General features: G+C 41.9%; 2 protein-coding genes across 3 annotated transcripts in view; both read left to right on the top strand.

Moving 5' to 3' along the window:
- The first annotated feature begins 245 nt into the window (after window positions 1–245).
- On the top strand, window positions 246–2885 carry LOC134461609 (uncharacterized). The gene is made up of 6 exons (XM_063214501.1): window positions 246–315; window positions 587–877; window positions 990–1229; window positions 1339–1596; window positions 1685–1810; window positions 2004–2885. The coding sequence occupies exons 1-6, from the start codon at window positions 255–257 to the stop codon at window positions 2195–2197; spliced, it is 1170 nt and encodes a 389-aa protein (XP_063070571.1). The 5' UTR covers window positions 246–254; the 3' UTR covers window positions 2198–2885.
- A 3718-nt stretch (window positions 2886–6603) lies between these two features.
- Window positions 6604–10975, top strand: part of LOC134460837 (dynein, cytoplasmic 1, intermediate chain 2a-like) — a 52895-nt gene continuing 48523 nt past the window's right edge. For both annotated transcript variants that reach the window (XM_063213416.1, XM_063213415.1), the window contains exons 1-2: window positions 6604–6706; window positions 9935–10051. In XM_063213416.1, coding sequence (XP_063069486.1) covers window positions 9944–10051 — 108 coding nt within the window. In that variant the 5' untranslated portion in view covers window positions 6604–6706; window positions 9935–9943. The remainder of the gene's footprint in view (window positions 6707–9934; window positions 10052–10975) is intronic.

Below are 10975 nucleotides of genomic sequence, written 5' to 3'. Positions count from 1 at the left end.
TCTTGGCTGCGAAAAAGTTATGCCTACACTCAACCAAGGTTGAAAACCACTGAAATGGAGGGTTAACTGTAAGAAATGGGTCCTTCTTCAAAGAAAAGAGGAAAAAAACCTTCTGACAAAAGCAATCACTTGTAGTATACACCCCTACGTTTTCTAAAAATGACGTGTTCCATGTCAATAAGCCACAAGCAGTAACACCCTGCAGTCGCCACAGACCTCTTTGACCTCAATCGAGAAGCGCCAGTTCTTCAAAAATGCAGCTTTTGATAATCCTCCTTCATATTGTTTATTACTATACTTCATTTTCAGTAGCAGGTGAGTCAAATATTGTGGGATTTTTGTGTGTGTGTGTGTGTTCTGTTTTTTTTAGGTTTTGTTTTATTATTATTTAAAATGATTGTGTTTGTTGAAAGTTATTTGTTTTTATTTCTATGATGGTTATGGATCAGAATCAGCAAAGCAAAAGTACTGTATTTAGCAGGGACTTACTTAAACAAGGCAAGGTGTTTTATGGGGGAAAAGGGAAGAACTGTTTCAAGTTCAAGTCGGTTGAAAGTGTGCATTTTCATCCGTTTTGTCTTTACAGCTCCTTGTAGCATTACCAGCGCACTGGGTGACAATGTCATCATCCCAATCAAATACGACAGCCTGAGAAAGGATGATCATTTGAAATGGACACATAACTCTGAGAAAATGTACTCTGACAAAGGACGTCACAACGTGAAAGACAACAAGCTCAACATTAAATCCGATGGATCCCTTATAATAAACAATGTTAAGTCGACAGATTATGGGGACTATACAGTTACTGTTCATAGCAGTCATGGTACACACCGTCATGAAATAACCCAGGTCCTTTGCAAGGCATCTATCCAAGGTAAATGCAACCATAGCTGTACAACTAAGTCACTATATTTTGTTGTTGATGTGTTTTTATATAGGGCATAGTATATACATTTGCAGTGCTGTTTTCTTCTTATATTTTCTAGAACCAGTGAAGAAACCTGAAGTGGATTCTACATGTAAGGGCCCGGGGGCTTTCCCAGTCTTGACATGCAAACATGGAGGTCGCAAAGAATTGGATGTGATATGGCACAGGAACGGCAAAAAAGTGGTTCCACAGAAAGACAAAACTCTGATTCTGACATCAGATATTTTCAAAGATGGAGATGAATACTCTTGCACAGTCAACAATCAAGTCAGTGATCAAGTCCAACCTCGATGCCCAGGTCTGTATATCTCCATGTTTGTAGAATAATAGTTCTTGTTCCGCGTTGACAACTTTGTTATTGCTATGTTAATATGCCCTGTATATTTAATAGGTCTTTTTTCCTGTAGGTGCAGGCCAAACAAAGAACACACTCAGAGTGACATATAAATGTGACAAAGCCACTGTGACCATGACATGTGTAGGTACTACTGGAGTGGCTTTCTCATGGAGCCGCAATGGCAAGACACATCACGGAAAAGAAAACACAACCCTGGTTTTAAACCTAACAGAATTGAAGTCAAATGATCATTTCTCTTGTGTTGCTCAAAATGGACCCAATCTGACTAGTCAATATGTGAGGCCTTCTTGCCCCTTGCCAACCTCAGGTACTGTCTTTGTTCTTGACAGCTCAACACACAGATAATTCATATCAGGTTATTTTGTCGTCACTGAATTCTTTTGTTACTTCCACAGATGGAATTTTTGGCATTCCTTTTTGGCTGTTCGTGTTGATTTGCGCTGGAGGAGGCCTGATTGTTTTCCTAACCATCCTCAGTATCGTGTGCTGCATTTGCAAACATAAAAAGAGACGAGAGAGAGGTAAGCAACATGTACAAACATTTGAGATATATTTTACTTAAAGTATGAACCAATTATAATTGATTATATTTCAGTTATTTCAGTTAAATGTTTCTGATTTCTGCACGTAAAGAAAACAATTTATTGTGTGCCCCTGCTTGATCAGGCTTGTTGGTTTGTCTTGTCTTGACTTGTTGGTTGTATTTCCTCACAGAAAGGGAACTGAGACTGGTCAACCTGTCCAACGTGCCTAGCCAGCCAACAGACCAGACTCCCCTGAAAGCGCCCCGGAGAGATCGAGGGCCGCTGCCTGAGATCCCAAAACCCAGAGTGAGGCCGGCTCACTTACCCAACAACAGCCAAACTGGACAAGGTCTCGTTCAGAACAATTATATGCACATGAAATGATGAACATTGGCCTAATGAATTCACTGACATTTCACTGACTATGTGATACACATTGTATTTGTTCACGATTGTATCACTAAAACATGCCCAGTCATGATCTACACTTTTGATGTTAGTCAATGATGTAGGCCAGGGGTGTCAAACTCAGGCCCGGGGGCCAAGTCTGGCCCGCGGAGTCACTTTATTTGGCCCGCGAGATAATTTCAAATGTGTATTTCAGTTGGAAATTTGGTGTTTCTCAGAAGTATGAGCGGGCCCAGGCTAATGACACAGCTCACACTCCTATGCAATACAATATGTGCCAGTGTGTGTGAAATTTAAGTATGAGTAAGTGCGTGCCTGCAGGATTTTAGTCCATTTATTACAAATAAATCTTGAGTTCGGCCCTCGACTTCGTACCATATTTTTATTCTGGCCCTCGGTCAATTTGAGTTTGACACCCCTAATGTAGGCCTAATTCAAATCAGTATGCCAATGGCATTTTACCTCCACCAAAAGAGACTGTGTTATGTATCAGTCATTATGTATATTACGCTTTTTCATCTATCAAAATAAATATTTCTGTTCATTTAGCTTTTCTTACTATGAATATCTAATGCCTTTGCAAAGGTGCATTAGTGAAATACTGATTCCATTGTGTGCATTGTTATACTTTGTTCCTTCTGAAGTGTCATTAATTTTGCACATTTCAGCACAACACAATCACACTTTAACACATTTTTTTACAGTACAATAAAATAAAATAAAAAATACAATTACTATCATTACTCTATCTTACTGTTTTAAGATAACTGAACAATACATTTTTTGCAATGAGACACAACACTAGTGCTGGTAATGGTATCGCTATACGCTGTATGTGTTTCAACTCCCACCTGCAGACACCGCTAAGCCATTTGCACCGCGTGCTGGGTCTGAGCTGCTTTCCTGTTCTAACTGAATAAACAGTGGTCTAGTTTTGTGGTGTATGAAGCTGCACGATAAAGCTAGATGAGACACCGCATGCTCATATGCTGAGAACATGTTGCCCCCAATTGCTCTTCACGAGATTACGTATGACAATGTAAAACCATTATCGTGAAACAATAGTGAGATACAATTGAATGTTATTAGTGTCTGATTTTGACCATTTTTGAAACTTAGGCTTATAGCCAAAAGTACAGAAACCAATTTCAAATGTGCTGTTTAGTGTATGTTCTCAGTAACTATAGAAAAAAAGATTTCCACCCTGTCGGGTTGAAATTAAATATGCCTACCTAGGCAGGCATATGCCTAAAGGTTTCTGTTCTCACGTAAGGCTCAGTGATTTCACACTCCTTACCACAATGCTATTTCTGTGGAGGAGGTGTTTTCAAAGACAGTTGATACACAATCAAGAAAGTTTGTCATCAATTGAGGTATACAAAATATTGAAATGTAGAATAGATACAAAAAAAGACTCGACTGAAAATGTGCTTAAGACCACAGAAAAAAGAAAAAGAATGGTCTGCAAACCTACAGTGCGTAGGCTACTTAACTATACTATAGCCTACTTGTACTCTACCGTTCAACTTCCTTGTAGCACTCCATACTGCAGTCTTTCAGACAGTCATTAAAATAAATACAAAATAAAAATATGTTTCACTACTACCAGCAATGTGTTTATGAGCATTTTGTCATTGTTTGTTGACATCAGGGGTTTAGGGAAAGAACTGAAATACTGAATTACCCAACTTCCCAACTGCCCACCTGGATTTTTGTATGAAATACAGCATGTTGTCTATACAGAATGATGTGCATGTAAACATACTGATTGTAATGAATCTTGGATACGTTTTTTTTTTCTTTTTTTAATTGCCAAAGAGTGTAAAAACCCTGGGAGACACAAGCAACTCCAGCACCGTCTGTGACAATGAATGAGCTACCAAATCAGGAATTATTGTCAAATGAAAGAAGGTTTGGAAGTGACTGGTAGAGAGGAAGGGAAGGGAAGGGAAGGGAAGGGAAGGGAAGGGAAGGGAAGGGAAGGGAAGGGAAGGGAAGGGAAGGGAAGGGAAGGGAAGGGAAGGGAGGATTGAGGTGGTTTAAGTCAGGTACCTTAGCAGCACTTGTGATGGTGCCACAGTCCTTGATCACAGTTTGGGGTACAACCTTATTCTCTGTGTGGTCAACGTACATGGAGTTGCCATTCCTCTCATTCATGGCGCAGGTTTGGGCACAACACTCTTGTTGGCCGTCCTCCGCTTGTACTCCTTGCTCAGGTAGGCCCATGGCACGCCTCCTTGTGCTGGGCTGGGGCCACGTACAGCGGCTTGGTGGCCAACATGCGGCCATTCATCTCATTCATCTCATTCACCGCCTTGGTGGCCTCCTCAAGAGAAGAAAAACAAACAAAATCAACCCCCTTTGAAGGGAGCACAAACCTTTTCACTATATGACAATAAAACATCTTGTATACATCTTGTATGGATGGAAGGTGAAAAAGTCATGACTCATCAAGCTTGATTTAGGCCTAAACTGTAAATCGCCAAATCCCTAGGTTATTTCAGCAAAAGTAACTGAAGTAATGCAAAAGTAGTGTAATGCCTCACATTTTAAATATATACTATTCTAATGCAGTGAATTACTTTAAAAAAGACAGTAACCTGTAATCAGTAATACATTACAGTTTTTGAGTAACTTGCCCAACACTGATGTTCAAGTAGGCTAGCCCTGCGTAAGGATTTCACGAATGGCACGAGATACGGTTGCCCTGAGGCACAGTGATTTCACACCCCTGACCACAACAGTATTTCTGTTGGGGCGGTGTTTTCACACTCTGGTTTAGAAAATTTGCCACTAATCTGGTTTAGCTCAAGATAGATGAATATTGTTAGGTTTAGGTTATGATATTAATATAATGTGAAAATGTGTGATTAGATCAGTTTGAGATATAAAAAAGACTATTAACTTTTGCTATGTTCAACAGAAAATACATATCCTTAATGGTGGTAGACCTATTGGCCACATAGGGATTTTTATGTTACCTTCTTATTTTTTTTCTTTGATTTCCCCCCACTCATTATCTGTGGTATGGTGAGTTCGCAATGAACAAATTGGCAACTTGATAAGAAAAAAATGCTGCCACAGACTCACTTTTCGGGCAAAAATGTCACTTCCGGGGGAGGTACAGGCCTGTGGTGAGAGGTGGCCTGTGGCGGGAGGTCTGCAAAAGAAATGGCCTGAGGCGAGATGCCTGTGGCTAGATGCCTCTCACTTGTTTGTATGCTGTTTTCTTGATTGTCCACATATTACATGGTCATAAAGCTTCAATGGTTTAAAGTTGTGGTAGCTTCATAGATTCATGCCACATGTTACAGTGCTTGAACACCTACCAAAACAACAGACCCAAGTAGTTTGCATTGGGACAGAGCCCTTCAAACTTCAGCACCAACTCATCACCCCAAGATTAGGCTACAGCAGTGGGTTCTCAACCTTTGACCTCATCATAAGCCTCCCAACGCCCCCTTGACCTCATCATAAGCCCCACAACGCCCCCTTGACCTCATCATAAGTCGTCCTAACTCTCAGTATTAAAAAAATAACATAGACTAATAACAATGCCCTTTAATTTCAACTAAGCACCACCTCTCTCAGTGGTGTCCTTCTCAAAACATCTCTACTGAATTATCTGTATATGTACACTATAACATTATAGCTGAGACTGAGTGTGTCTTTAAAATGAGAGGAATAGCCTGAATGTTGTAGTGTAGACTATTAGCATTCTGTTGTTTATTTGATCAGAGGTGAAACGCAAGTAGTTTGGGACATTTTCAAGTGGGCCCCAAGTTGGAAAAGGTTGTGAATTTTCAGTAAATTATACAATAGGCCTAGAGTACATTTCACTACTGTGGTAGGGCTGGTGCTGCTTTCATCTGCCAACTTCACCATGTAACTTTGAAAACTATTTGTACTCTCTTTATGCAAAGTAATTGCATTTTTGCTATGTGAATAGCCTTTGCAGTATGCTATAACTGAACCAAGAAATCTGAAATGCAACAGCGGGGCATAGTCAGTCTTGACAAAAAACAAAGCACTGACACACTGGCCTACATTGATGCACTTGTCTTGAACGGCAACTTTGTTTCTAGCGTCCCCTGCTGTCATTTTGCTACAACCCTTTCTTTTAGAGCTGTCACTTTGGATTCAGTAGCCAACAACAGGCCATATTTTTGCAAATGTTAGTTTAATTGATTTAATGATCCATACTGAATTTCAAAATCATTGTCTATCTAGTATGTTTCAACACAATACACGTGTCCAGGGACTTATTATTTAGAACTATGGATTTGTCGAATTTAGTAGGCCTATCGAAAGTTGTGAGGCAAGTCTGCAACCCAACACTAGCGTGCGTTTTAATAACTTCGTAACAGTTTGTGCCTCGAAGGTACCCGTAGCATTGCAGTCCATCCACATCTGCAGTCTGGAAAAGTTATCGGCAATATTAGCACAGTTGTACCCTAGGGAAATTAGAGTCACGGGACGTGTTTGGTAAGTTGTAGTTTATCAATTTAAAGCACTTAACTGGCCGTAGTAATGTAGGAACGTGCATAAATGACGAAGGCGAGCTGAGACATAACGTCTATTTGTGTTTACGCTGACATTACCCATACTCACCAGATTTCAGCTAGCCTTCCGCGAAGGCTTTTACGTTATTGTGTATTTTATATCCCCCTCTGTTTAATGGGGCAGTTTCATTTGATACCGAGCAAGCACATGACTTGTTTAGAAGAGCAAACCTTTCGTTTTAGGGGGTCAGTAATTTACTCAACTGGAGATGAATGAAATGGGGTATTGTTTGCTATGCTAACTGTGGCTAGACAATTGCTTTGAGATCCTGCCAGCTACATCACATTCGTTGAGACAACTATTTTACCAGTTCCCTAATGAAGTAATACCATGTCATTGTGGAATGTGTGTATGGTATACAAATGGCAAGATAAACATGCAGAAGTTCACGGTTAGTTGCTTTGACGCGTTAGCATCTTGACTTGCTAGTCTAGCTGTCCATAGAATACCGTTAGCATATTTTTCACACTGTGGTGGAAGTGAAGCAAGTGTAAGCTAAGTCAGCTGCCCGCTTGTGACTTGTTTGGGTGTGGCGTCATATGCCAGCTATGAAGCATGGGGTGGTCAACTGTGTCATGAAACATACGATAGTGCGATAACTTCTGATTATTAGTTGAATGATTATATGATTATATGGATTTTAAGATTGTAATGAACAACAGTCAGCCACAAAATGTGGTTATTCCTTCCCAAAGCTTCATACAAATGAAATTGTGATGATTTGGATATGGAGTAAGCACATGCACTTGTGCTACTGCACAAACAGTCAGAATGTTCACACAATGACACCTGTGCATGACAATCTGTCATACAGGTGCTATTTCTATAGCTATTGTCATGTTTCTACAGTCATCCCTGGCCCTTGGCCATTATCAGAACTGTGGGAAGACCTAGGCCTCACAGTCAGTGCTCTAAATGAACATCGCATTACTATTCAAAATGGCTAGTGGACGTTTGTCTTATTAGCTGAACACACACTCACTAATGGTTCAAAGTGGCTAGTACGTTTTCTTTTCTACCAGCGAAACTGAATTTTCACCAGCCTTTGGCTGGTTGGCAGGTGGTAAAATGTGTTGCCCTTCTCGCAACAGTCAACATGGTATGGCGGGGAGCTGTCCCCTCTTCTTCCTGGTTTAATCAAATAAAAAACTAACACGCATGCACACACTCAGTTTAAAATTGACACTGATGTTTAGAAAATGACCACTCAGTCATAATATCACAGTTTCAGAGGGTCTGTCACTCTTGCCTATTCACCATTTATGTTGGTGGCCCACTAATATCAGAGGGTGACTGGCCAGTTTGCTGAATGCATATTGACCATTAACCAAAGTGAGGGCTATTTTGCGTAGTAGCTACATTGCCTATCTTGCCTCTGCATTGCCTGCCTATATAGATCTGATGTTTTTTGTTTGTGTTGACTGTGGTCTCATTTCCTCATTCGTCAACGAGGCTAATACGGGTCAGCATTCTTTACATGTGCTCACCTCTGGATATACTTGTTTTGGAGGTCGTATAAACTGTTTTAAGCAGTACTGGGACATAAAAAGAACATATTTGACTGATATTGATTTTGATCATGATTAGGGATTGGTGATCGAAGAACCCTAAATTGGCTGGACCAGGGTATAATCATAGGACCACGTGGCAGTGGTGAAGTGGTGATGTGCATTCAACCGTGCATCGCACAGAGGACAGAATGTAGAAATTCAAAAATAAGTAGTGCTTAGTGCAGAATATTTGTCAGTCTGCCCTACCGTTGCTGTAACGGTAGGGCACTGGGCTGCTACGCCGGTGACCCGGGTTCGATTCTGGGGGGGGGGGGGGGGCCAGTCAGAATCAGAGACGCATGATTTTCATCACTGTAAAATAAGTTGCACAGTTCCATATGAAATGTGACATGTGAAACTACCTAAAAGTATACAGACCTTATAGGCACAGCAGAAAATCATTTAGTAATCTTTGCTGTGGACCCTGTTAAGGTGGTAGGTAAGTTAATGGTTGTCGAGGTGGCTGCTGGCCGCATTGGGAGTAAAGTGCGTGGGGTAAACCCTTATAAATGGCAATAACAAACAAGAATTATGCATGTACTGTGTCATTGTGAGTTCATGGTTAGTATTTTGATTAATTAAGGTGTGTATAATTTTGTTTAATTAAGGTGTGTTAGTTTAGTTATTGGTCCTTTTGTCAAACCCCTGTGCATCTTTTATTTTTGTGTTAATCTGAATTGATCTTTTGCAGTTGATGTCTTTGTCACAGTCAAGTCGGTCTGTCTTGTTTGTTTAAATATATTACACACAGCCTCATCAGCTGAATCCTCTGAAGGCCTTGTGTTAGAAGTGCCCTAAACACACAGGCCACACAGAGGCAAAAAAAATAGGCTACTTCCTCAAGCGGCATTCAGGCGGGGTTAGGGAGGGGGGGGGGGACGCACCAATTGACACTCCTTAAGTAGTGCAATTAAGACCAATGTCTTGAAGTGGCCCCCTCAGGCAGGCTGAAAGGGTCAGGTGCTGTGCGCCAATGGAGAGCAGATTAATTCTGTATGCGGCTAGACAAAAGTGACTCTTGAAATTATCCACCTAATCTGCTGGAGAGTGCGGTGGCGGGCGGGCGGGCACAGGCTCAGACACAGAGGCGGGCTGACAAAGGACGGCTTGAATGGGGTGGGGGCATTCCCGGCAAGAAAGGGGTGCTCCAGACCAGGTGGTCAGGGGGATGCCCGGACGGCCTGCCTGCCGCCTACGGGATCTGGGCACCACCCTCTCCACCACACCACCCACCGCATATGCAGCACAGCGCCGCCCTACCCCCATGCCCACACGCTCCCCTGTCAAAACTGCACTGGCAGCATCATGCAGTGTTGTCACTGTGTCTCTTTGTTGTTGGTCGTCAAATGCTGTGAGATTCTAGACACATGGTGGTGGAAGAGGGCATTTCTAATGGGGGAATTGCATTGCAACCAAGTATGTTGCTAACTTAGCAACGATGCTGTCGAGAAACGCACCCTAGGACTTAATGCTGAGTTCGTAATCAGGTTTCTGGATTCATGCTATTGGCATTTGCTCTGCTGCTTCCCTAATTTTTTTTCATATATCTTGTGTGTGTGCGTGTGTGCGTGCGTGCGTGCGTGCGTGCGTGTATCTACAGCTCAGCACCATGTCTGACAAGAGTGAGCTGAAGGCCGAGCTAGAGAGGAAGAAGCAGCGGCTGGCCCAGATCCGCGAGGAGAAGAAGAGGAAAGAGGAGGAGCGCAAGAAGAAAGAGGTATGATGGTCCTCTCTTGGCTCAAACGGTAGGGCACTGCACTGCACTGCACTGCACTGCACTGCACTGCACTGCTCCGCCAGGGACCCGGATTTGAGTCTGGCCCGAGGTCATTTCCCGATCCTGACCCGTCCTCTCCCTCCCACTCACTTCCTGTTGCCATCTTGAACTGTCCTATCCATAGAGGTAGAAAATAACACTAGAGAGGACAAAGCAATTTGCGACAGCACTGGGAAATGGCAGATGGAGCTTCCCAACTTCCGTAGGTAGTGTAGGTACCTTCAGGCAATGCAAGTCGATGGAGAACACGCCCACCCCTGTCAAAAAAATTGACTAAAACTGTGTGAATATGAAGTAACACATTAATCAAAGACCAGATTTGAAATGTCAGGCTAAATATCTACTTAAATCATATGAGTCGATAAAATACATTTAAAAATCAAATAATATATTTTATGAACATAGTTAGCAACACACTTCAACTATTGTCCTTGTATAGTGTGTTGATGGACATTTTCACATGATTAAGCCATTTTTGACAGAGGTGAGCCTCGTTCTCCGTTAATTTCCATTTCTCTGATCTACCTACAGATAATGGCCACTACAGATTGCCGTAAAAAGGGGGGCGGGGTCACCTCTAGTGTTATTTTCTACCTCTATGGTCCTATCTCATTCAAGCACAAAAAGCATGTAAGAGGCATATTTTTTAAAAAGAAGAAAAGACCAATTGCAGCAGCAGCAGAATCATCTAGGCGTCCACATCTGAGAAAAATGTGCTCAGACAGGTCAGCCTTGTGGTCCAAATCTGGCCCGCTGTGTCGTTTTATTCGGCCCTCAAGGTCATATCAAATGTGTATTACATTTGGCCCACATACACCATTGATGTGTTGCATAGCAAGGCTTAAACATGAAATTTGGTGTGCC

The sequence above is a fragment of the Engraulis encrasicolus genome, chromosome 13, assembly GCF_034702125.1.
Source record: "Engraulis encrasicolus isolate BLACKSEA-1 chromosome 13, IST_EnEncr_1.0, whole genome shotgun sequence".
NCBI lineage: Eukaryota > Metazoa > Chordata > Actinopteri > Clupeiformes > Engraulidae > Engraulis > Engraulis encrasicolus.
Note: the sequence above shows the minus strand (reverse complement) of the source record. Positions and strands in the feature narration are given on the sequence as shown.